At 40.8% G+C, this 27,997-nt stretch overlaps 1 protein-coding gene across 1 annotated transcript; it reads right to left on the reverse strand.

Moving 5' to 3' along the window:
• Window positions 1-1,665: 1,665 nt before the first annotated feature.
• On the reverse strand, window positions 1,666-27,909 carry zgc:113516 (uncharacterized protein LOC541449 homolog). Its single transcript, XM_041939666.1, has 8 exons — window positions 27,769-27,909; window positions 21,608-21,870; window positions 19,737-19,889; window positions 13,266-13,414; window positions 12,827-12,910; window positions 11,576-11,736; window positions 8,030-8,103; window positions 1,666-1,735 (listed from the first exon to the last, which is right to left on the reverse strand). Exons 1-8 carry the CDS (start codon window positions 27,907-27,909, stop codon window positions 1,666-1,668), a joined length of 1,095 nt encoding a protein of 364 aa, XP_041795600.1.
• Window positions 27,910-27,997: the final 88 nt, after the last annotated feature.

Consider the following 27,997-nt stretch of genomic DNA (forward strand, 5'->3'; position numbering starts at 1 on the left):
AAGTGTAAAACCAACAGAGGTAAGTTCATCACGCACGAGTTCAATAACCTTCAGATATTCAGTTGAACCAGCAGCTGTTCGGCCACACTGACCGACGTTACCGACGGGTTCGCTTCCAGTTACTTTTTCTCATTTGCCATAAAGAATATAAAGTGCAGCTGTGGCTGCTGTTGGAGCCAATTTTGCACCATATAAACACAACATGCAAGGCCGCTCCAGTGACCTTATTAAATTTTAGCACAGGAGTTGGGACTGAATTCGAGACTAACCTTTGTCGTGGTGTTCATAAATTATGAAAGGAAACAAACATGACTTATCTCAACATGTACGACAACAAACACAGCAAGTCTCCGTCATGTATGTTTTCTTCAAACTACAAAAAAGGACGAGTCTCTGCAAAGTTTTACAACCCTCATTCCTAAAAAGTTGGGAAAAGGTAATAAAAACAGAATTCAATCATTTGCAAACAAACTTTGTTTCCCGACAAAAGTTTTCCAAAGTGTTCCTGAGTCCATGTAGTAACATCCTTTATCCAATCACTCGTTCACAAAGCGGTGAACCTCGCTTGTGAACCACTGAGCCTTTCCAGGATGCTCCTTTGATACCCAATCATGATGCTATCACCTGTTACCAATCAACCAGTTTACCTGTGGAATGATCCAAACAGGTGTTTTTTTGAGCGTTCCACAACTTTCCCAGTCTTATGTTGCTCCTGCATGTCAAAAAAAGATTAAGTTAGAAGTCAGTGACCTGCAACATGCATCCAAGGGGACATCAACAGCATTGAGTATGTCCTCTCAGCTGTAGGTTATGGTGTAAAAAGTGATGAAAAATAAATAAGCTGTGCAAACAGCTGATCGTACAGTTACATTGTCCTTCAAGGAAACCTTTTCAGAAAACTGCAACAACAAAAAAAGCAGCTGCAGCTCATAAAGTGAAGTGTAAGTTTAATTTAGTTGTGAAAGCATTGACAGTACTCAGCCATGCGGTGAAGGAGCACCAGTGAATCAAACTAACCTATTATTACCTCTGTAAGGTGATGTTGTGTTTACATGCTGCTCGACAAACCTAGTTCACAATCAAACGCTGTTGTACACTGCAGCTTCACACTGTTCGCATTGGATTTGCAATAAACTTTAAAATGTGCAATACACTGTATGGTTTGTGAACATCCTGTTCATAAAAGTCAGCTTTACACCGATAGTTCGAGGAAAGAGAAAGATTTAAAATAATGCACCACTTGATACAGTAAATAAGTTGAAATGGAAACTTGTTTTCCATCAGAACTGTGGTACACACTGAATAAGCATGCAAATAACCCTCTTATGGGTTTTATGATCAGGCTCAGTTTTTGTGGCTTCATGCGACTCGGCTAAATGTGGGAACAATTAATGCGTTTCTGGCAGGAGCTTCATCTCAATTTGCCAGATAGGCTTATCGGCATACTGACTGTGGTAAAACAAATATTTTAAAAATCACAGTGATAGCAAAACATATTAACTCACACTACAGCCTGAAAAAACAAACAATGGGGAGCACATTTATAAGCTTATTCCGTGCCTTCGTTTCCACAGTGCATTTGCGTAGTTTGGTTCGGTGTGACGGGGCAGGACGTGGGTCACCTCGCTGAAAACCCGTCCTGGGCTCACAGAGTGAAGCTTGTTTCTAGCTCATCGTCAGGCCAAAATATTCCTCTTTCTTCTCAAAGTAGTAGTTGAGTCGTGCCATGGCGTATCTGGGAGGAGAGCAGAGAACAGAAGAAACTGATCAGAGAGCACAACAGCTTTCTTTTTTCTTCTTGTGTACCATCTACCCTCCACGGAGTGCATGATCAGCGGCTGCAGACTGTGATCCTACCGTCTGCCTTTGCTTGAGTTTGTGCTCTTTTTCTGCTACATATTAAATAAAAGCAAACCAGTTTTCTATCTCTGTGACTACCACAGCCAGGGCACATTTTATTTTCATGCAAAAAGTCAAATTCCTTTATTGATCTAAAATCTGTCCCCTGCAAGTTCACATTTTATGAGGAAGTCCGATTTGTTATCGTGTATATTGTTCTCTGTGAGAGACACTAGAAAATACAGTAGGCACCTGTGAATAACACAAACGCTTTTCATTGTGTGGCGTAAAACTCCTCACATTCGCTCTTTACTGCAGGGAGACATAAACGGAAGATTAACTGAATCCCTTTAAGGGAAAAGAAATGCGAGTAAAAGAGCTTTTCAGTCTCGTGGGCTCAGGGTAATGAAATCATATCATGTTTTGAAAAAGAATTAAGAACTTTCTCTGTGAGTGTCACCTTAATAAAACACTCTTTGCATACCGTGAGGTCGCAGTTTTGAGAAGCAATTCAAATTTCACCACATTCACCGAAATACAGGGATGTAGTCTTGTGGCCAGTGTGCGCTGGGCTAAACTCCAGTTATACAGAAGAGACGGATAATTTGATTGATGCGGAACAACACTTAAAAGCCTGTAGGCTATAACTCTAACCCCCCCTAAGGAGTCCACATACTGCATATCTATGGGCTACTTTTCCACTTAATGACTTTGAAATCAGTTGACTTTCTAAAGCCACACTGTCGTTTCTTGATGCAGTGGGGAGCTAAGCATCCAGTGTGGATTAAAAATGAAGTGTAACAATAAATATCGCTGCTTATTTGGTTTGCTAGTTGAAATATCACAACACAAACATATAAAATGTCTTTCCTTTTCCTGCAGACTTGAGAGTTTCCTCAGAATAAATGCAGGTAGCTTCATTAGTGTTTAACGGGCAAATGATTTATTATTGAACTTCCATGAAGTCAGGGGACTTGTGGACCACAGATTTTGAACAAGAAAGGCCAAAAATACCCTGACTTTTAGTTGGATCCTACATTTCCCATAATGCAACTCAACAGCATCTAATGGACTCTGCATGCCTGGTAAATACCTACTCAAATATGAAAAATATGAGCAGTAAATGTAATTTCTGTAATATTAATAATTATGTTAATTAAACATTTAGTCTGTATTTAATGTTTGTTACAGATGTTTGATTTATTTGAAACAGCCTCTATTCAGAACATTCTTCTGCTCTGCTAGAACATACCTCTCATCTACCTCAGAGTACCTCAAATAAAAGACATACAGCAAAAATCAAAAATCTTAAAGATGTACCCTCATCATTTCGGAGTTAAAACACAATAATGTTTTTTGTTTTTTTTCCCAGTGCTCGCTGCAGGTCACACTGCAGGCCGTCCTTATAGCTCAAGGTGGGCACTATGTGTTTTGTTTGCAAAACTTGCATAACAATACAGCATGGAGTCTCTATTCAGCGAAGCACAGAGTCTGAAAGCTGTGCCAAAGCCTGAGCGAATTTCAGAACTTAACTGTGAGAAAAGTGGTTTTGTATTTGTTCAAACCATATTATCAAACGCTTCAATAAATCTGATGTCTGAATACACTGTTGCCCTTGGCCATTATAATATACCCTTTGAAATTAAGTGAAGTTTCAAAAGCACAGAAAATGGAGGCACAGAGAGGAGTTTGTCCTTTAATCAGTGCTTTCACTGAGCTCCTCAATGCCGAAACAGTTTTCTCTCCCTTATTGCTCACTGAGACAAAAACATAATCCTGACACCTTTTAGTTACTTGTGTTCCATCGCTCAGTTCCCCACCTGTATTTCTGGGTAGAACTGCTCTCTAATTATTATGTCAGGATCTGCCTTCTGTTGTCTGCTCCTTCCAGTTTTTCCTAAGAGTTGATTTCTTTCTGGTAGTTCCTTCAGTCCACCTTTGGATATAAAACCCTGATTCCAAAACAGCAGAATGTGATAAGCTACTAATCCATCCTGACTTAAACTCAATTGAAAACAATACAAAGACAATATATGTAATGTTTTACCTGATCAGCTTCATTGATTTTTGAAAATTTTTGCTTATTCTGAATTTGATGTAGCAACATGTTTCAAACATATTTGGACAGGAGCAACAAAAGACTGGGAAAGACGTGGAACGCTTCAGAAACACCAGTTTGGAACATTCCACAGGTAAACAGGTTGATTGGTAGCACACCTGTAGCCTGTAGACAGACACAGGTGGTACGGTAGGAGTCTAATCTTTGTCACTGGGAGGTAGTTGATTAAAACATGTGGGGGAATTGAAATCCGTGCCTGGTAGAGCCAGCAGACATTTTTAACTCCTCTGACTGGGTTTTGGTGACACTCAGAAGGTGTTTTCTTTGGAAACACTGAACTTTAAGCAAACCACGCGCTACAATGGATGATTGACAGCTCTCTCATTCACTCAGACAGCAGCAAAAGCCTTCCTAAATCCCGCTGGATGAAAGCAAAACCTGGCTGTAACTGGCTAAAATCTGGATAGAAATATGGCGGCTGTTCAGCTGCAAACATCAAATTTCTCCAAGCGTTTGCAGAATCATGTTTCATTTTACTGTCGGATACGTCCTCGGGATCGGCAAAATAAACCCAATTAAATGCTGATCTTTTTTTTTTTGTCTAATGTCTACTTACACTACTGTACGAGTTTTTGTTGTTCCAACCTCTTCCTGTCCAATCATGTCACGTCAGTTTCAATTTCTACGGCAACGTGTTGGCACGTGTCGATCCAAAGCATTTAGAATAAAAGATTGATAAATCTCAAAGCCATTAAGCAGCCACTCATTTACTTAAAATAAAAAGTGAAAAGAGCTTCAATGTCAGCGTATCCAAAAAACAGCACATAGCATAGCATAGCATTTTGCTCTGTTAATCTAATTACCCGTCACACCCACACCCTTCATAAGCAGAATTATATTTGAGTATACCAATTTAAAAGAACAGCAACCTTCACAGGGGATCCCATTCATCCTTGTTTTTATTAAGGCTGACACCTAAAACTAGCGTGCTTAACATTTATCATCATCAGAGATGTAACTGAGACGTTTTTCTATTTAGCAGAAGTAGGGGAAAATGAACTCCCTCCAAAGCAGGTATTCCATTTCACAATGTGCTTTTGTGCACGATTCCCTCAATTTTGCAGGCAGGCTATTCCAAACAGTGGGCCTCCTCCTCGTTCATTTCCTCATAATAATGTCTTTGTCAAATAACGGCTCACCTTGCCAACACGTCCACAAATCTAAACCGCTGACTCGCAGACACTTTCAACACATGAATAAAATCTTATAAGGAAAGTAAATATGGACGGTAGAGGGAGGGCGGGTTTGCATTCCCCTTGTGGCTCCCTATTGTCACTTCTACATCTGGCCCTGGTTAAAGCACAAGTCCTCGGCGACGCCTGTCACTCGTTGGGAAGTCGGCAGATTTGGCTCAGGGGGATAACAGTGGGAGGAAACACACACACACACACACACACACACACAGGGTTTAACTTCCTACCCCTTTTCTTGTTTATCACAAAAGCATAAGCATAAAGCAGCAGTGTGCTGTGTGTTCGCTGTCAAATTAAGCGAAATAAAACTAGCTAAGAGTTAAGGTTGTGGTCGTGACATGTAAATTATGGTTGAAGCTGTATTAATCATGATATTATAAATTAAATCAACTGACTATGTTTGATGTAAAAACGTCTCCTGCAGTAATTAACGCACAGAGAACGATCACCCAACGCTGCAGTAAATTTTGTGGCGAATTAACTGTATGGTTCAGTCTCACCCCCTCTCAGCACGCAAACTCTCAAAGGCTGCCGCCAATGAGGCTTTGATACGCTCACTGCAAGCTAGCTGCGCAGCACCAAACGTTAGCAGCTGGCTAACAGCGAGCATTGTTGTGTCAGCTTGATGTGGAGAGAAATGTCTCCGAATGGAAAAAAAAAATCCCAAAAGAATTGGATTAAAGTTTTTAAGATCTTTAATGCTTAAATTAAAACCAACGTTCACTATTGTGGGAGGCATTTAGCAACTGGTAATGCCCGGTAATAACAGTGGAGCATCTAGTTGGTGGCAACCAAAATAGAGTTACAAGGATAGAAATGTTCAGAAGACCAGAACTGTGTTCTTCTGTGGCAAATGTTTGCTAACACATTAGCTAACTTGGGCCCAAGCCAGAGCTATCTGTCACGTCATTTTGGATAAATCTTCTATTAGGGCAGCCATATTTTAAACCCCCAAACTGGAACCCTTTCTATGATTATGCACGCACACCTGTATGTGCTTGTGAACGCACCATTGCTGTTTTCATCAGGATGGGGGACAATCATTTGCGGCTTTTTAGCACACCTACCGAACACACCTTTCAGCACCGTGGACACCATGAATGCAGCATTTTCATTGCCAAGATGGAAGGGGTGAGCTTCCTGGAGCTCTTTAGAAAAGACGGGCTTTCTCTTTGGCGTGACAGCTGACCATTAGCATACTGACAGGTTGTTTCAGAACAAGCCACAAGCAGCATAAGCTATGATGCTCGTCTATGGCTCATAGGCTAGCGATAGCTCAAGAGCTCCTCAAGCTTCTTTCTATTTTCTCTGCGCCGGGCCTTGCACTTTTCTTACCCCCTGGCATTTTGTTCAGTTCAGAGGGTTAAAAGCTCTCAGAAGCTAACCAGCTTGCTAAGTATCATTTATTGTAAATCCTGGTGTGACCTGGCCTTTGTGCATCCAGTTCAAGTCTTTTTGCAGCAAAATAAGCATACAGTATATTACTTACTGCTTGGCTTTTGAATGTAAACGTAGGTTGCTTTATGCTCTTCAAACCGACGTCAAGGACAGTTTCCAAAGAGTATGTGCTATGACCGTCAATGTCACTCTATTTAAACCAAAAGATGAAAGCGAGGACAAACTTGACCATTGCCATCTGTATTGTGTGTTTCTGTGCAGTAATTAGGATAAATACAGTACGTGTGTGTCTATATGAGTGCGTGTATATCAAACGTTAGACCTGGTTCCACATCGTTACCGTTGCTCTCATTTCAGTTTAGCCCTCCAGTTAAGGAAAGGTAACCCGACCCTCACCATGCACTTTAGGACAACCTCAGCCGGCGGCTTAGAGGAGCAGACGTCTAGCAGGCGCATGTGGCCCAGCCAGGGATGAGAGACGTATGTAAGGGAGGACCGACGGCATGGGAACAATAGTGCCTCTGTGCCTCGGCACCCCTCTGGATCACATTTCCTCCGAGGTCCAGATCGAAATGAGGCGGGGGCCCTGTCGCTGATCTAGCAAAGCGAGCGGAGAAAGCCACACAGAGGGGTGGGTGCCGTATGTCAATAGTGATTAGGATCATGATCACAACTGTGGCGGGTGTGGGGCACCCGGGGAAGGGAGGAAGAGAGGAAAAAGTGGGGGTGAAGGGAAACATTTCGCCCTCCTGAACTTTATTGTCTGCTTGGTGGCGAGGAATGTCTTCTAGACTTGTTTAAAGATAACTAGTCCTTACATGCATCAGAGTGCATTTAGAAATAAAATGATTCGTTCTGAAAGATGAGCCTTTCATCGTTCCACGAGATGTAGTTCAAGAGTGAAGAAAAGCAGATAATTTCTGCTTTTAGAAGTGACAAGAAGAGTGGAGGAAGTGTGCTTGTCCTGCCTGCTTTATGCCAGATTCTGGGTACACAAAGTCTTGAAGCACTGGTGGAAAAAAAATGAAATATTTCCACACTCTGGGCTCAAGTTCCCGGTCCTTTATTGCAATTTTTCTGCCAATAAATTCTTTGTCAGGCAGTCCTAATGAAGATCCTGTTTGTCTAAAACCTCCTGTAAAAAAAATAGTGAGTGCTTGACTTCAATTCAAGGATATATTTTTCCATTTTGGAGTATTTAAGTGATGTATGATGATGTTTAGTATTACGGGGGGCCCATGAAATTGCATTGAAGTCATCATTTTCTTTGTGGTTTCATGTGTTTCTACATTAAACTGTTGTTGAGGTGGTGTTAATGTGAAGGTGGTGCCTAATGTCAGGATGTCCATTTGAAAATTAAGTTGTGTATTCATACAGAGTGACACCCAGACACACACTTCCAACTGTGGAGGAATGGAAACAGCTTTTTCTCTCTGTTTCATGAGCGCTTTCAGCTGCCTCCTCCGTCAGAGGTACAAACCTTTCGAAGTCGAAGTCGATCGAGGAGAACCGTGACTGCAGGATGGCCCAGAGACCCCAGAAGAAGTTAGATGCCTGATGGAAGAGAGAAAAAATATTAAAGGATCATGATTTTCACCATTTTTAGTAACTAAACTGGTTTTCAAAGCATGTTATCATGTTTTAGATATTTTCTACATGTCCTTTGGTTTTCAGTAATTTCATTGGAAAATATTTGATGTGGCTTTAAACTTGCTTGGGGTGATCCATGAGAGTAAACATGATGCCTGCTTCCATTGTTTGCACGAGAATGCAGCTGAAGTTGTAATTAACAATAAAATGTATTTAAAGCACAACAGAACATATGTGTTAAAACTACAGCAATAGTGAGAAAAGAAATATTAAGATCTTTTCAGAACCAAAAGAACTAATAAAACTTAGTAAAAATACTCCACAAGTAATTAAAATCTTACTTAAGTAAAAGTGTGTAAGCTTTTTCAGAAAAACTTACTTCAAGTATCAAAAGTAAAAGTACTCATAGTGCAGTACAAATGTCAGTGTTTTACTATTTTATCTGATGTTTTTCAATTAATATTACTGCTGCATTTATATGTATGCTGTAATGCACTGCTGTTAATGTTAAAGGTGTAAAGTGTGGTGGAGTAAAAAGTAGAATATTTGCCTCTGAGATTGCATAACATGGAAACACTGAAGAGGAGTACAAGCAACACGACTTGCAGGAACATTACAGAACATGATGTGCTTGCACGCTCAGAACAATGCTCCATGTTGTCTTTACGGGATCGGCAGCATGAACATGTGACTGACACGTAACCGTCACACGCCCTTATGAAGATCCAATTAAAGCTTCAAACGCTCGCTTCTCATGACCCCATGCAGGAGGTCACACTGGGGTCAGATGTCGGCGTCTTACTCGAGGACAGGGAAAATGCTGCTGAGACCGAAATGGATCCATCTAATTGAATGACAGCCTCATTAACTACATGCAGCTGATCTGCGGGCCTCCCATAGGACTGGGATACGTGTCGAGGTGTAAAAATCTGGATTATGCTTGTGGCGGTATGAAAATACGTGTCGCCGGTTGTTGTACATTAAATATCACACGTGCTGTACGGCTCCACCGGCTTTGTTTGTCTTTGATGTTTTGCTACACTTCCCTGTGCCACAGAGCAGAACTGTAAAAACTCACTCCAGTGACCTCCGGTTGTCGTGTTATAACTGCTCCCATAACTGCTGCTGCTGCCTGCCAGTTGCGAGCTGCTCAGTCAGAATGACAAACCTCTGTATTGAATGGTTCCCTCCTTAATGGCTTTGCTCACTTAGGCTTGCGGACTTCCATGCCTCCATAAATTTCTGTTGTTCTCCACCCTTATTGTAAATCTTCATGGTAGGACCACTAATAGCAACTCCTAATAAGATCCAGACAGGCCTCTGTTCTGTGGCCCAGTGATATAATCACATTTTTATTTGATAATCAAATAAAGGGTGGAATGAAATACTTGAAGAGCAATGTGCGGTTTTCCCTTGGCTTTTTTCCCTCCCTGGCAGATTTTCATCTCTAATCTCTGTCTTTAGTTGGGGGGAGAGATTGAGCGTGTTTCCATTATGATTAATAACTGCTCTCCATTAAGAGAGCATTAGTCTAACACTAAGCAGAGACCATCAGTGACAGGGAGCCATTGAGAAAAACGGAGATGAGGGACGTGTGGGGAGTGACATCACAGCGCCGCAGGCTTTAGCCTCGGCATCACGGGGGATCCCTGTGGAGGAGAGGACGACTTGTAAAGACCCCACCGCGTCTTGGCACGGTTCGCCAGGGATTAGGATTCGGAGGAGGCAGCTTCACGCCGCAGAGCTCTGGCAGCCGGCCAGGCTTTGTTGATGCCACACAGCGGAGCCACACGGCCTCCTTCAGAGCACGCTCGTTTCCTTGGTTTCAGAGTTTTCACTATTCATCTGTCTTCTTATCTACTCACACTCATCTATAGTGCAACTTCAATGTAGTTTGATTATTCCAAGCAATTACTGAGTGATATGGAAGTGAGACAAAAGGATGAAATGGCATTTAATGCAGTTCATTAAAAAAGGAAAACAAAAGAAATATTAAAAGGCATCAGAGTGAATTGATAATTATTGCTGTTTTGGAAAATTTCCAAAGCCAGTTAACCTGATACAGCGTCCAGATGTGATGTGAAAAATCTTCAAAAAAAAAACCTCAGTGGTATCTGTATTCTGCAAATGAATGGTTGAAAACTGTGTGGATGCAACTTTCTGCGCCTCTTCTTACGGAACAAACGATTAGGGCTGCAAATAATGATTCTTTTCATCAGCAAATTATTTGAGAGTAATTTTCTTGATTAATCGTTTGATGTATAAAATGTGAGAAAAGAGTGAAAAATTCCTGTCACAATTTGCCAGAGCTGGAGGTGACAAAACCTGAAGGCAGTTAATGAACTATTACAGAAAAACCAAATATCACATTTTTGGCATTTTTGCTTAAAAAAATACTTAAATATCACAAAGTAATGTTTAATTATCACAAGAGGGGAAGATAAATATGAGATATTTTGTTTCTGTTGCCTCTGGGCCTTTACACATGACAAAAGAAAACAAGCAATGAAAAGCGCTGAGGATAAAATTTAATCAAGTGAAGTGCAGTACAAAAACACAACAATTAATGGCCGAAAGTTTTAGTTCAATTCCTTGAAATTATGAAAAACAGCCCCTGTGATTTTCTGCATTTCTCATTTTGACACACTGCTGTCAAAATGAGCCGAGCTGGAAACTTGGCTTGTTAAGCGTCGGTGATCAATTTCTCCCACTTCCCTCGAGTCGAGACTCCTCCTCGGTTTGTCATAGAAAATCTGATTTCAATCAACATGATGTTATCGCCTCTCTCCCTCCGTTTCAGGCTTTATTTCTTCTCCCTCCTCTCGCTCTCCCCTCTCGGCTTTTTGGCCGAGGAGCAAGTTATTTTAAAAAGTAATATGCTTCCTCATCATTTCTGGGCTATTTCAAGAGACATTCACACCACCCCAAAAACTGGTAGGACAATTCTGCATATTGTGTTGAGCTGTGAAAGCATTTTGAGACAGATAGCCCAGCACCACTTGAGCCACCAAAGAATGAAAATTGTGGTCATAAGAAAAATAATCTTGGCTGCTGTCTTTCATTTTTCCCTGCGGCAGTTTCTAATCAACTCAGATGGAGCCCATCAGGCTTTGAACAGTGGTGGGTCAGCTGTGGACTGGGTTTGGTTTTCTTTGGGGAGTTTTTTTTTTCTGGGATCTGGAAAAGTAAATTGTTCAAATGTGATGGTGAGGTGTTGCCGCCCTGTCATTTTAGAGCTCTGCACACATATGGATGTTGTTGAAATGCGCACACTAATCTCATAATATTGATATTCGAGTTGCTCCGAGAGCAGAACTTAAAAGAGGAAATGGCTGTTGAGAGATTTGTCACTTTGCAAAGTCTTTCCAAAGTGTTGAGGCACTACATAATGACATATTTCAACATTTCAACAAAGTCGGAGGGAGCAGACACTTACCAGCGAGAATTTGCAGACTTGAATGTAGAGCTGCGTAACTTCTGCCTCTGTTACGGTGACCTCACGTCCCGAGCTGTGCTTGTAACTCTCCAGATAGGCCGTCAGCCAGTCCCTCTGCAGCTCCCGGCTCGGGTACAGGCTGTAGTCCACGTCGTTCACACCTTGAACGCAAATCACACACATGTGCTCACGTTATTCAACACAATTGAACGAGCCGAGGGTTTTGAAGATTTGCCACTGAGCTACATCATCTCAGTCAACACTTGTCAATTCTACTTGAATTAAACTATTTGTCCCCATCGGATAACATGACGTTACAAAGACGTGTATTAAAATGTACAAGTAACGACACAGAAGCCTGGAAACTGGATGATGGCTCAGGTGTGAAGCGATCCCGACTAATGATTATTTTCATTATCAATCACTTTGACAATAATTTCACAATTAATTATTTGTATTATGCCACTTCATGCTTCTACTCCACCAAATTTCAGAAGAAAATATTGCACTTTTTACTCCATTTACACTATTTATTCTGCAGCAATAGTTACAGGCGTTTACACAGAAAACATTACGATCAGCTTGTATAATATGAGGCATTGTTATCAATAAAACTACTCAACAGTATACAGAAAATAAGATCCACGTCGAGCTGCAACAGTTTAATGTTACACATCAGCAATAACAATTAAAGGGCCACTGTTCTGCATTAAGTGCTTTTATTTTTCACACTTACCAAAGTAGTGTATTTACATACTTTTACAATGCATTTAATGCATGCTTTATATTTAATTGCACAAAAGTGGATCCAGTGGCATCATGATTGTTTTGTTTGGATCAAGTTTGTGGGAGTGACAAGCGTTGATGTGAAAGCTGACATGATTCAAAACTATCTAAATGTGTTAAATTGATGATTGTTGCACAAATGTCCAAATGAACCCTGTCAAACTTTGCTGTGACACAGCTGGCACATCAAAGCCACTTTTATCGACACGGAGAATACACACTGGATACAGCAATTTGTCTTAGTAGCCTCAGAAGAAGGACGGTTTCATGGTACATAATGGCAGAAAGATAAATGATATCATTGTCCAAGAGACAGCACAAACCGGAAAAAGATTCTGCGTATCACATACTGTATATACAACTTCTCCTTCACTCGATATTCCACATTAGGAAATCTAATGTATTCTGGCAGCAAAAAAGATTTGAAGGCAAATTGAACTTCTTCTCATCACAACACAAACCTACCGGCAAATTCATTGAAGTGATTGCCAATATCGAAGGCCTGGTAGTTGTAATCGGCGTACTCGTAGTCAATGAATTTCACCGTTCCTGGTGGAGGAGGAGGAGGAGAGGAAAGCAGCAGCTGTTACCAGGACAACATAACGGTATGGGCAGACAACTGACGACCCTCTCTCCTTCTATCGAAGGTACAGAACCTTGTGGGAGTCAAAGGAACAAGGAGTTTCTTTTGACTGAGCGTCACCCTGGGCATCCTTGTAAAACATGTGAGAGAAATAAATTAATAAAAGCGACTACAAACGTGTAACACCTAAGGAGCGTAAGGAAGTCTTTTATTCCTAACAGCCCAGTTGGTTTGCTATGTGCACATTTAAAACAAGCAAAAACTCTCTTATTTCAGAATCATATGCGCCATGTTTTCCAGTGTCACTGATGCGCTCCTCACCCTCTTTGTGGTTGTAGATGATGTTTTTTGTCAGAAGGTCATTGTGGCAGAGGACCGTTGGCGAGTCGACCTGTGAGAGGTGTCTCTTCAGCGACTCCATTTCAACTGACAAAGTCTCAGCGCTGGGCACGTCTCGTAGAGCCGCAGGACTGCAAGAGGTAAATCCACTGAAATCATTTATTTTTTCTTAATGGAGGAGGCACGATGGTCACGTGCCTTTGATTCATTGCTGCACGTTGGCAGCCAAAGCTCCAAAGAGTCGCTTAAGGTGACGTCAATAAACTGCAAACACATCACCTACACGATGATCAGCTTAGCCAGATCAGCTTTTAGTTTGAGTCCCTGGATGAGACAAATACATTATCAATTCATCACACACGTTGTTTGTGTTTCAGACTCAAAAGAGGTCTCAAGGCAAAAATCTGAAAAGGCAGTTTAAGGTTTTCACATTTAAACGAAGAAGATGAAAACGAAGATGATGACATGTGCTTATTAAAGTAGCTTGTTTGTAACTGCAGCCCTGATGGCTTATTGTATTCCGAAGTGCGGGCTTTTACACATTATTGGCATGGACAGTGGTGGAGTTTCCAGAACTTAAGGGAAAAAAATAAAAAATAGCTCTACAACAGTGGAAAAATACTCAATTCTATGTAAAATCTTAAAGTACAGAAGAATCATTGGCAGAATGTACAGGTGCAGTGTGTAGGATTTGTAGTTGTGAGACTGCAGATTGCAACCAGCTGAACACCCCCTCGCCTCCTCCTCCCTCTCTACAGCCAGTGTCTATTCAGGGCTACTGTAGAAACACGGCGGTGCAACATGACATACTCTGTGGAAGAGAACCGCTCCCTCTGTAGATACACAGAGCTCACTCTAAGGTAACGCAAACACAACAATTCTTATTTTAAGGTGATCATACACCCATGAAAATATATTTTTCATATTCAGTTTCTGCCAGTAGATCCACCTAAATTCTACACAGTCGACTTTTAAAGTTTCTAAAGTAAAAAAAGTAAAAGCACTTATTTGCAGACAGGTTATATATTGTTAGTGATGCATTCATGTGGATGTGGAGGCGAATATTATTTACCTTGTACTGGCTACTTTAACCTGTAGCAATACATCATATAACTCATGTGATCATACACTGTTGAGTATTTTATCTTCAACAATCCGTCATATAAGCAGATCATCGTTCTTATATGTAAATTCTTGATTTTAAAGGAACCAGTAACTGCTTATGATGGATACATGTAATGGAGTAAAACACACAGTATTCTGCTCTTAAATGTACAGGAGCGAAAGTACAAAGTAACTGAGAATGTGAGCCCTCAAGCAGAGAAAAAAAAAAAAACCTTACTGTAACCACAGTACTGCAGTAAATATATGTGTTGCATTCACCCACTGGGCATGAATAGTCCTTAGAAGTTTATTAATTAATAAACTGATTTAAGATGAGACAAAGACAAAAGGACATGCTTAATAAAAACAGGAACTAGAGAGACTTTTTAAACACTGTCACTATGAATTATTGTAAAGTGGCACCATTCTGTTTTTTGCTTTCCTTCGACTGTCCTTTTGAGTGCACAATTAACCCAGAATTTCCTCTGACACATTGTGACTCATCTGCCTTCAAGACCTGTTCACCCTGAAAGAATTTGACATGTCTGGATTTCAGCAGCGTTACTGTCCCTTTGTCTACTGTACATGACGGGGAAACTTTAAAGAAAACACACGCAATTCTTTCAAAGGATAATGAGTTAAATCAAAAATCCTGGCTTTGACCATACGTTAGTTCAACGAACCTTAAAATACTGGCCTTTAGAAAGGAGTTTCATGAACATTGGACAAAGATAAAACTATATAAGAAAATGTATGTAGAGCAGCTAAACATAACATGCACAAACAAAGAGGAAAGAAGACTTTTATGGCACAGTAATCGAGGGAGGAAGAAATGAAAATTTGCTGAGGGAAAGCAGATATGGAAGCCCAACTTTATCTTGAACTCCACACTTTTCTTCCAGGAGCAACATGTTTGTAAACTGAAGCAGTTCTGCGAGCCTCATTGAGAGGTTACATGCCTTGTTTTCACTCTGTTGATTACTCCATCTATCAAAGAAGGCACTAATGTCCTTGGACGTCAGTGCAAAATGCACCTGGAAGAAATGCTGCGCAAGCATCCGTCTCCTAATTAATTTTCGTGTTTCCTTTTCAGTTGTCAGGCCACGATGAGAGGGTAATTTAAACAGTGTAATTTAAACACTACCTATTTATTCGAAGGGGAACAAACAGATGCTCTGGTATTATACACACTTGTAGACATAATTTAGTGAGGCCTGTTAGGAACGCACAATAAAAGCAGAGGAGCGGAGCCTTGTTTATGGTCGTGACACAGGCTCTGCTGCCTTACACAAGTCCTCCTACACATCCTCGTCAACACAAGTCATTTTTGTAAATTATCTTGAAGGAAGGATTGATTGAATAGAACCACGTTCAAATCTACACCATCCGTCTGTGTGCTTGCAAGCAAGTATGCAAAAATATATATATAGGCTCTTTTCTCTCTGAAAGAGCTGTTTCCTGCTCCAGTTTGGGTCTTTTTTCAAAAGCAACTGAAAAAAAGAGTTCTTTAACTTCTATTGTCAACTGAAATTGTGCAAATGCTGTAAAATTGAATTCTAAATTGCATTTTCAAAAACTGCAGGCCCAGAAAATGCCGTAGCCGTCAGAGTGTTTGATTCACATCTACTAGCCTGTGAAATCTTTCTGGTATTTAAAATCGACCCCCTCTGACATGCATAATTTATCTATCTGCTCTCTAATATGAATTAAAACACACAGTCTGAATGGTGAATCACCCTGATTCCTTTTCAACCCGACCGTTTCTTTAACTTAACAAACTGACTTTATCATAGAAACCCACGATTACTCGGAGTCAAAAGCTAAATGAAAGACTTCCATTGACTTTAAATGGAAACCTGTCGTCTTGCCATCAGATCTTTTCCTCTCTCTTTTCTGTCCTTTTCATGAGAAACAGTATGTCAAGTACATTCGCCTCCTGCTCCTTGTCAAGTCTCTGTAAGGTAATTAGTGGAATTTCCTCCTCTGGCGCTTCATTATCAATGTGCCTTATTTACATATGATTTCAAACAGCAGCCAAGCACTGCTGATTTTTTTCTTTCTTTTTTTTTCTTTTTGCAGTTTTATGCGATTCATGAGAGTGCAAACGGGAGACATAGCAGGGGGCCTTTTGGAGAAGAAGACGCTGCACTCTGGCTTTCCATCGCTTTTCTCTCTTCTCTTTTCTCTCCCATCTCTGACTTCTGCTGTGCGCTCTCTCTCCGAGCCTCGCAGCTGCTGCAGCCTCTGCGCTCCCTCTCTCTCTCCCTCTCTCTCTCGTCTTCTTCTCTCTATCTGTAGCTCTCTCTTTGCACAGCGGGTGGCTTGAGAGCTGAAGACCTCCTCTGCAGGTGCAGCCTCTTCCTGCTCTCTCTCTCTCTCTGCCTTTCTTTTAGCATTTCCTCTGAAGATCACATTCATACCAGCAATCATACATTCTCAAGTACAAAAGTTTCTCTGATGCCTGTTTAAAATCTCTCTCTCTCTATCTTTTTTTTTACTCTTGGTCTTCTCTGTCTGCTTCAGTGTGTGCGTGTGTGTGTGTGTGTGTGTGTGTCACTCACACTTAAGAGACCAGTGAATATGCAAACAGACATTCACACCATAGCCATGACTTTTATCCATAGATTAACCTCTGAAATCTCGGTCCTGAAATCTCAAATCATGCCTTCCGTCACTTTATCGTACTTTTCCAACACTTTTTTTTATTATTGCATGTATCCAGATTATTGATATTTCCCTGATCATTTGAGTTGTTCTGTATGTCTGTGTTGCAGCAGCAGTGGACTGTGTCAAGCCCCTCAGTCACACAAATGTCTCACAATATAGCACCATCTATTGGGCCTCTACATGTGGTGCAGTCTGCTCCTGTAGATGAACATTACAGTGTGTAACACCCTGGCACACACGTCACTGTATGTGCAGAATAACACTTTGTACATGTTAACAAAATGCGATCCTCAAAACCGCTCTGTTGTGTGCAAAACTGAAACTTCAAAGGGAAAAAAAAGGGTTTAATGCGAGAGTAGACGTTAACCCAGACAAAGTCCATCCTTGGGTGCTGAAATAAAACTTACTGAATAACAGGTCTAAAATAATAGTTCACGACTTCTTTCTGCCTCACTTTTCAGCGGCAGCGTGTCCTTTCACGCATGACTTCATGTTGGTTTAACGTGTCAAACGTTCACTTCACTGCTAGTGATGAAATAAAAAACGTCAGATTCAAAGATCAGATTAAATCCACGTTTCTTATAGTTTGCTTGAGGTAGTTTGAGGTTGTTTTAATGCATTGTAGGGGGTCTTATTTACATTATTATCTGAAAGAATGCAAAAAAACGGCAGAACAGCAGAAAATATTCTAATACCTGTAGACTGGGTTAGCAATGCATTAGCAGACAAACCAGAAAACACTGATTTAAAATGAGAATGGCTGCCTGTGTCTTGTCTTCCTGATGACAAAGAATTTGAGTCACACTGGCTTTCTGATACATCTGAGTCCAGGAAGCTAAAAGTTCTTATCATGAAAGACTGTCTCCTCCACAGTCCCTTTCTTTAATGGATGACTGACTCCAGTGCCAAACGCCTTGCCCACGTGATAAAACTGCAAAAGGAAAGTCGAGTCGTTCAAAGCAGCTCAGAGACTCGAGGCCTTGCAGCTTCAGTTTGTGTGGACTTCCGACCCCTTTGCAGCAAACATAAACAAGCTTGAACGTTTGACCGATAAGGGAGAGCTCTGCAGGAAGCTCGAGGCTGAGCTCTGGTTCTTTGTAGTGTCTGGAAGGCCCCTTTCACCTCTCACCCCGTGACCCCTGTCAGAGATAATATAAAGTCATTGCCACGGAGGCCACTCCCCCGCCTCGTCCCTCTGACCAATGGCGGCTCACGGCGACAGCCTCCATCCACATGGTCCGAGAGGCGAACGTCCCGAAGCAATGTGAGCACTGAGCTTTCACTGCGGGCAGGTTTGAGAAATGCCCGTTTGGCATGTGAGAAAACGATAAGGCATCAGTGGAAGTGCTGCTGCCTAAAAGATAAAGACGTGGAAAATGTTGCTGGTTTCTATCAAAGCGGTGACGGCAAAAATGCACCGCTAAGGTATCCTCCCAGCACCAGCTCAACAGGTATGTGTTTAAAACTGCTGCCATTTCCAGTTTAGTGTATAACTGACAGCATTCCTCTCTCACTCATACATTAATATGACACCTGACAAGACAGCTGACCATGCACTAAGACCTGCCCCCCTTAGTTACTGTTGCTACGCCTGTTAAGCTTTCCACTCTTGCATGACACATTATGCAGTTTCTGATGAAAACGGTGGCAGAAAATGACTCGAATTACCTTGTAGTTTTCAAAACAATGTTTTTTTTTTTATTTTCAAACAGCCCGATTTTAAAATGAGAAGCCTTTAAAAGAATCTTAAAAATTTCTCTTGATAACTTCATACTTGATAACGGGCTAAAACAGAGTCTAAAGCTGCATTTCCCAGCTTCCATGATGAAGTAGTCATTGGTGCTTTCTTTAATGTACCTGTAACCTCCTGAACCAGTGTCAGCTGATGATGTGCTCCCAGTCCTTTGAAGTAGTGCTGTTAGCATTAAGCTAGTTAGCCAGGTGTGCTAATGTTAGAGCATACAGACACACTAATTAATTCAGTCCTTACACTTGTTCTCTTGTGTTTTTGGTTTTGGAAAAGCTAAAAAGACAACACTCTCTCCAAACACAGCTTTGTCAGGTGGACAGATCCTTGGCACACCTGCCAGTTGCTGTGCTATGATTGGACATGAATGTCCAACTGGCGGGACTTTTCTCTGTTTTTGCTGTAAAAACAACACAAAAATAAGTCAGAAGTTCAACCCACAGAAGGCCTTTCTGCACCTCCAGTTGACTCATGTTCCTCTCTTGTTTTCTAAAGCGCCCCTCTGCTTCGGCTTTCCAAACCCTTAGAGCTAAAGGTAAACCCTTAACATCCATGTGGTAGACGAGGTCTGACACCTGCCACTATCCACAAAAATCTTCTTGTCAATATTTCTGATATGATAAACAGGTCGTACAGCTGCAGAGTCATGCTCCATTTTATACGCACAGCGCTGAAACAGTTGTTGAGGTTTAAGCAGGCGGGTCATGTGATCAACCATTCCTTGGCCAAGCAAACACCAGTCACCAAGAACCAATGCATTCTCCAGACTTAGCTTGCAAGATTTTGGAGTTTGGCAGAAAAAAGCTACAGCTGACCAATGCAAGCGGTCACTCTGGTCCTGCTGCTAACAGCCAATATAAACACTAACATGTTGCAATGACTACTGTGATATTAAAAGTACAAATATGTCGAGATCATGTTGTCAGAAGTCGTACCTTTTCGTGCACCGCTGCTCAGCCGGGCTGCTGTTGATGCTGCTCTCCACCAGTGTGAGAAAGTGGGACATTTTTGTCCAGAGTAGAGGTTCAACAGGCAGACCACATTTTGGCTGGATTGAGTGGATTCTCCCCATCTCTGCTGCGATCAATCTGCGGAGAGAAAACATTTTCTCAGATGAGCCTGGCTGACGCTGTTATTGCACAAACAACCATTATCAGAGTAGAAACACAACTCCCTCTCCATTTAGTGCTCTTATCTTGTTCTTCTTTTCAAAAAAATGGACCTTGTTGCATTCGTGACCTTTTGACTACTTGAGTGCTCGTTCTTGAGGCATCTCAGCAGTGACATAAAGTTTTCAGGGTATTCCCCACAAAGGGTATCAGGCAGAGTAAGGTGATTGATGCGTATCATGGCCCTGCCTGTTCAGCCTTGGCTGGCTGTGTTGTGTCCTACTGTCCTGTGGAGAGAATAATGATGGTGGCCTGTTATTACGAGGACGATGAATGAAACGAGGGGCACGACTCAACAACACTGTTCAACATGAAACATGACTCAACTGAAATGATTTAAAACAAAAAAAAAAAAACACCTGCATCAGCACAGCTGAAATGCTCAACATGTCTATACACACACACACACACACACACACAAAACAAATCTCCAACAAACAGCACTGACTGTTTTTCTAGCAAACAAATGTTCAAGGTTTCAGATTACTTTCAGTAAACCTGTTCAGTTTTATTCAGTTTGACCACTGAATGGATGTGAAATGAACATCCACTGGCATTACGCAGCTTTTGTTGTATTTTCATTGATACTGATGGCATTTAATTTAATATAAGATAAAATAAGATAAGATAAGATAAGATAAGATAAGATGAGATAAGATAAGATAAGATTCCATTGATCCGACACTGGGGAAATTATCATTTCTTGGACAGTGAGAATAAAAATTCGAGGTAGAAAAAGGAATATAGACAATATAAAGGATGCAAAATGAAATCAACTATAAATATACATATTTCCAAAACATCATAAAAAATAATATTTTGTGAAGAATGACTCATTTTATCTTAACTGTTAACCACAACTGTTTTCACTTATACAATTTAAATCTTCAAATACATTAGATCAGGCATCTCAAACCGGTTCCATAAAGGGCCGCGTGGCTGCAAGTTTTCATTCCAACCAAGGAGGAACACACCAGGCTGGAATCAATTAATCAGCTGATCTCAGTCTTCAGCTGATAACTAAGTGATCCCTTGATGTTGATTGGTTGGCCTGATGTGCTCCTCCTGGGTTGGAATGAAAACCTGCAGCCACGCGGCCCTTTATGGAACCGGTTTGAGATGCCTGCATTAGATAAATAAATTCCACAATATTATGCACATCGTTATATTCCCAGATCAGTAGAACTTTTACTAAACATGTTGTTTTATGAAGTTCATCTGGCAAATGTTTGTTTTTCTTTGTCTTTGAGATACAGCAACACTTTTCCAAATAAATAAGTAAACAGCATAAAGTGTGCAGTGGATGTTCAAATGTGTGCTTCAATCCTGCTTTTATGATAAAGCATCTTTTTTTCATTTTGCCCTCGATATTTAATGATTCAAATACATTTTAAAATTGATAATTAAAAACAGTTATTCAGTTTTTGAGGACTTCAACTCTTCAATAATGAATTCTGCAGAAATGTGAATTACTACACTGGACTCTGGTCACCATACTGCTGCTTGAACAGGTCATTTAGGTCGTGTAACTGTGGGAATGTGAACCAGGACATTCCCATAAAAGCACATGCTGTACATGCTCAGCACATTCAAATAAAAGGCGAACATAAAAATCTGAAAGCTCTTCTGGCAGAGACCTGTAGATGGAGGGCTGCCGGAGCAGCTCATCTACCAGCACCGTTCCTCGAACAAACTCGTAGCAGATGCCATTCTGGAAGCTGCAGTAGATCTGGGGACCGCACCCGTGGGCGTGGAAGACCTGGAACATCTCCACCTCCCGGTCCCTGTTCACGTAGAGCTCCGTCATTCTGCCGTAGAGTCGCACCAGAACGCACCCGGGCTCCTGGAGAGAGCCCACGTAGCAGCCGATCAGCTGGTTGGTGATGCCTTCTGTGAATGTCTGGAATGAAAGGAAATCAAAAGGGAAATGAACACAGAAAAATACTCGTTTTTTCCTGGTAAAACAAAGCAAATAAAACACTTATCAGCTTATCAACAGAGCATCATATTTTGACACACTGTGAGAGTCCGTATCACTTAAATCAACACTGTAAATTGGCACTTGTGTGTCACTTTACAGATAATGGAACAGTGATAACACTGGAACAGCACAAGCTCTCGTAAAAAAAGGACTTTCCTCTATGATAGCGTTCATGGTATTATTCACATGTGGACAACACGATTCCAGCATGCTCCAGCCTCAGTCATACCCATGCTGTGTGTAGGTGAAAGAGTCAATCCCATAAACCTCATTTTGAGCTACAGTTTATTCAAAACAATCTTGGACAAATCTCAGTGAACAGGGCTGCACTCGAACTTTTAGAAGTAAATAAATGTAGCCAACATATTCGATATGTTTGGCTTCAGGACTCTGGATTATAACGTTTGCTAGCATATCATTTTACAGGCTGCTAATTTACCACTGTTATGGCTCATTTAGCTCAAATTTTTTGAACAACCTTCCACTGAAGACACAGTATTGTGGAAAAATAAACGATAGAAACCGAAAGATCATTTACCAGCAATTTTGTAGAAACTTGAGAAAATACATATGGACTCTGCATCAGAACACATTTAATCTTCAATTGCTCAAACATGTAAAAATCCTCACAGAAGTTAAGGTGTCACCACAATGTGCAAGACATGGAAGCATAAAGATATTAAAAATAGCAAAACCACAGTATACGAATACTCAGTACTACATAATACTACAAGTAAAAGTACCACTTTTAACACTGTGATTTATTTTATGCAAAAGTACATAAGTGTTAGCACCAAAATGTACTAATAAAGTACAAGTACCTCAAATTCCCCCTTAAGCACAGTTCTTAAGAACTTATTACATTCACATTCCACCAATGAGGATCAGTTATTTCTGAAAAAAATATTAATTATTCAGAAATTACCAGTACTGGTAAGTGTACCTAGAGTGAGATTAAATAATTCTAATAATATGATGCTAGTCATACTTCAAAATAATGTGCAAGGCTGGAAAACCAGCTGTGCAAAACAGGGGACTGTGCAGGGGCCCCAGACTCACACGGGCCCCCAAAAGTCTCAGGTTCACTGTGTGTCCGGTGGTTCATTTGATTCATCACATATTTGTTAGAGAAAGTGTTGTGGCCCTTATGTGTAGAGGGAATCTGGTTTTAAGAGTGTTTACACTGCACTCACATGGTACATATTCCCAAAATAAAGTTGCCAAACGACAGACTAACTGAGACACATAAAACCTGGCAGAGGGTGGGGGGTGGAGGTTCAGTCGGGTCACAACAATGTTTTGTCCCAGCAGCCTCCTAAAAGATAAATCTGATTAGCAAAAAAGCTAATTGTAATAAATGTAAAACCCAGATTCACTTGGATTTATAGTCAATATGTTGTTTGATATAAACAGGACAACAAACTGACATGTAAGGAACCTCATATTGTTCTCTATGAAATTCCATTTGCATGTACAGCATCTTGAATAACTTAATCTTTCCTTTGCATGAAATTAAACTTGCATGCTGAAAAACAGGCAGGTATGCACGATGCACGCCACAGCAGGTTAATGACAGACACGCTGCAGATGCACGAGCTGCAGCCTCAACTTGTTGATGCTAGAGATCACACTTGCAGCGCGGCCTGCGCTGCTCTGTGTGTGTACACTACAATACCACAGTGACCGCTGTTTGCCTGCAAAGGCCTCACCGGACATTTGTTGTCGCTCAGTGGTTTCTCACAGTCTTTCATTCTCTGCCACAGTCCGCGAGGCATTTTGTGAGCCTCAGATGGGCCCACAGTTTTTCATCTAGATGGAAAGTGAACAAACATGTCCACCTTGACATCTGATCAACTATTTATATAGTGGATGTAGGGCAGCATGGACACTTTCTTCTGCTTTGACAGTGTACTTAAATCCCTTTTGTCTTAGATATGAACAAGGTATTACTGAAAGTGTGTTATTTTAATTCATTAATTGTCATTTGAGAACAAAAACTATACAAATACTGCACATACATGTGGATTTCTTCATTTCAGGCTTACTTGCTTTGTAAATATCTTCTCTCTTCTTAGTCTCTCTGTAAAGAATTTGAAGTACTTTCACTTACATTTTCCCTTTCAGCTTTTTAACAATTTCTCTTATAGATTTGTCTTAAATTCTTTAGTTTTTAACTCCTTTTAAAGCTAAAGGGTATACCAAGCACTTAGATCTCCATCACCTTGAGTTTTCTTCTATTGTTTCATTTGTCAAAAAACAGATTACAAAGTGTGCCACAGGAAATAAAAAATGAAGAATAACACAACAGAAAAAATACAAGACACAACAGAAGTAATTTGAAAGAGCAACTCACATATAAAAACAGTGAAACGTGCAGGTGTAACAGTGGGAACTAGTGTCCTTCCCCTGTAAAGTCTGTATATTCCAAACAGATGAACACAATACATCATTAAAGGGGCTGCTGGGATCTGAGGGCTGAAGGGAAACATCTACTCCTCTGTGTACATTACAGGACCTGGTGTAGATTGAGAGGTCACCCACCCAATGTGCTGTCACCTAACAAACATAAACCCTATTTCTCTGAAAGATTGGACCTTGTGTTTGCACATGGGACCAGACTGGGATTATCCTGTTCTGAACAGATGCTCTGACAAGCTTACACATCTGTTCCCAGGGTCAAAAAAAAAGAAGAAGAAGAAGAAGAAAAAAAGAAGTTTTGTCGTCCAATTACCTTGGATTTCCTGGTGGTTTTAGTAGTTTAAGGTATTTTTCTGTATAGTGCCATATGTGCAGAAAATGAAACATTTCCATAAAGTGCTTTTATTTTGAAAAATAAGAACATGTATTGACAGTATTATTTAATATGCAAATGTACAGTTTCATGTGCAGTTTTCTATATTTTCTTAAAGGCACGTCCGGTATCAGCAGGTTATACTTTAGACAGGGTCATTCACACTGTGGCTTTGTATAAATATTCTGATTAAAGATAATCAGAAAGGTGTCAATCATGCCTGATACAACTGAAGCGCCGAACTTCAGCTTCAGTTTCAGTTTATTGAAAGCGTAAATCTCCCACAGGGCCTCTGTTCACTTTACAAATCAGTGAAATCAGGAGCAGGAACGAAAACATACGATATCACGTGAAAAGTAAACACAGGCACTCACACGCACATACACAGGCAATAGTGTTAATATGTTCATTTTAAAACAGATCACACAGTATAAGCAGGGCAGGATTTGGGCAGCTAGTCTCCATGTCGACGAGGAAAAACAGTCAGTGATATAACCCTTAACCCTTAAGTGTGGGTGTGGGTTTACTTAAGTAGAGCAGACACTGTTTTTATTACTCTTGTATGTTTTGTTAACGCACACTTCACTCCTAATCTGCCTTCCTGCAACGTTTCTGTTCACACCGTACAGATCAATTCACAGCCATGAGGCGGCGCTCACAATGAATATGAGCATGGGGCTCCAAGTCGGTTTTGTCCATTTTGTCCAAGTTTATTCAGACAAGACAGTGATGTTCTGTTCTGCAGCAAAGCAGAGCAGTCTCAGTCAGGACTGCAGTTTTAGCCACAAATGTTAAAGACTCCTCCAATAATATTAAAAGCTCACTACAGTTTATTACAGATCATCTGACGGCAGCCGTGACATAAATGGGACTGTGAAACTGCTCAAACAAGACAGCAGAACCGAATTTCTGACGTGCCAGAAATCCGACAGAACTGTAAAACTGAATGTCAACGGCAATCCGTCTGGGAGAAATTTGTTCTGATTCAAAAAGTCGTCAGGGGTGACCAATTCATAATCCATACAGTGTCTGCCCAGCTTAACTGTGACCCACTTGAAGATTTGTTCACAACTTTGTAGAAAAGAAATGACTAATAACTGTTTTAATGCAGTTTTCAACCATTTATCCAAACACTGCGCAGATGTAACACGAGGCGTGAAACAGCATCAGTTCAGGTTTATATCCCCTGCATCCTCACAACTCTGCATTTGGATGCTTAATGAAAACACATGTACGATAACACTTCATATAGTTTGCTTATCTTTTCTCCACACAGCTGTTGTTTTGCTCTAAAGATACTCAACAGAAAAAACTGGAATGACAGAAACAGTTTCCAAAATGTCACAGTGACATCCAGTGACAATGTCAGTGAAAGGTTGTGGAGTTTGTAGAGATGCAGTAAATTAAAGTGACACTTTAATGGAAACGTATTGTAACCTTAATGTAGTTGAGTAAAAACATCGGACTACACAAACAATATATTAGTAACAATTAAATATTATTATTATTATTCATATAATTTATCACAACCACGTAGACACATGCCCTAGATGTTTAGAATTTAGAGATGTGCTGCACGTAGCATCTTCATCTTACATGCACCTATTTTTAGCAGCTCCCAATCAAACCTCCGCTCATTTAACGAGGGCCAATTAGGCTCACTTTCAGTCTGTCAGTTCACACGGGCCTAAGCAGGCTGCTCACCGTGTTTCCTGTCAGCTCTACCAGTGCTTGTAGCTTCCAGCTAGCTGCACTTCTACCCTAAATATGGCCATAAAGTACGCTTCTAAAATAAAAACTGCAAATTTGAGCATGAGTCCGATGTGTATTAGCCTCAGGCTCACTGCCCATCAGACCACTAACGTTACAGCTTTGTAGCGGTCTTTGTATAGTCATGCTAGCTACTAGGTGATAATCGAAGTTACATAATATTGCCAAGCAATGAATTCCTGCAGATTTACCTTTTTTTACACATTATTATATTGTTACCTTCTCGATGTCTTTCAAGTAAGTTTACATACAACAACAAACAACATGTACCAGGAGCAGAACTGGCTTCATATAACAACAATGCTAGCTAGCTAACGTTAGCTGAGCTAGTGCTGCAGTACATACGCAGAAAAGTCAAAAACAGCATCCAACCTAATAGTCGCCTTATTTAGCTGGCTTCAAATGACGCTTAACGTTCACACAGCTGCTCAATATGTCCCTTAATATTCCAAAATTAGTCCGACCAATAAAAGAAACAACATCAAACATGACAAAACTCATAGCCTCCAAGCCTGAAGTTGCTCACAGACAGACAGTACTGATCCACCCCTGAGCTTGTACCGTTACTGACCCTCGCTGATGAAGCATTTTCCTTTATATGCACACACAGTTTTCCTGTCATTGTGTGGAGATTTCTCTCACATTTCAATCAAAAATAAAGTTAATCCACTGGGTCTTGACATCCTCAGATGGGGGCAACAGATGAAGACTGTTGTGTTGGTTCTTGCAGCCACGTCTTCATCTAACAATGGCAGACAGTGAGCTGGGCAGGACGGTCACCTGGGTGGAGGTGGTGTTGTGGTGATGTAGACAAGCAGTGAAGATAAACCTGGACCATTAAGGCGTTTCAGGCTCAGAGTTTTCTGTAGAACTCCCTTTTGTCGTGGACTTTGGGCTTTTGAACTTTACAGATATTTTACATGAAAAAAAAAACATAATATGGCCTCTTTCAAGAGAAATTGCTGGTGAACACATGTTAATGTGGAGCTTAGAGGTTGGTCAAGCATGCTCATTCTTGGAGTTAACAGCCAATCAGGGGTTGTGTGATGGAAGAACACCCACAACATGAACATAACTCCAACCAGCTGAAACGTCTTAGTAATAGTTGATCTGAATGACCAAGCTTCAGTTTCAGACAACCAACCTACCAAACAACCAATATGAGCTAAAAATGCTGTATATTCAGACATATTTTTATAGATACATAGTCATGTAGAGTGACTACAGATACTAACTCCAGGGGCACAAACACTTGCCTTCATCTGAATGTCCTGTGCTTTCCAACGAGGACGGAGTCTTCTGAGGAGGTCCAGGATTCCTCTACGAGGTTCCAGCTCATCGATCTGGACGTCCACATGGAGAAGCTGATTCCCAGCACCAGCAGGCCCACTGTCCATTTTCAACAAACACTTTTTTTTTTTACCTGCAAAAACTTTGAGGTCCAGAACTTGCTGAGAAAGTTGCAGACCAAAGTCCTACTTTGTT

The sequence above is a fragment of the Chelmon rostratus genome, chromosome 6 (assembly GCF_017976325.1).
Source record: "Chelmon rostratus isolate fCheRos1 chromosome 6, fCheRos1.pri, whole genome shotgun sequence".
NCBI lineage: Eukaryota > Metazoa > Chordata > Actinopteri > Chaetodontiformes > Chaetodontidae > Chelmon > Chelmon rostratus.

Bases quoted from the DNA above. Each gene is read 5' to 3' on its own strand.
- zgc:113516 (XM_041939666.1), bottom strand. From the start codon at position 27,909: ATGGACAGTGGGCCTGCTGGTGCTGGGAATCAGCTTCTCCATGTGGAC. The intron at 11,737-12,826 runs GTAGGTTTGTGT...TTTGCGTTCAAG, and splicing joins TCACTTCAATGAATTTGCCG to GTGTGAACGACGTGGACTAC. The intron at 8,104-11,575 runs GTAAGTGTCTGC...CTCTTCCATCAG, and splicing joins AAGTCTGCAAATTCTCGCTG to GCATCTAACTTCTTCTGGGG.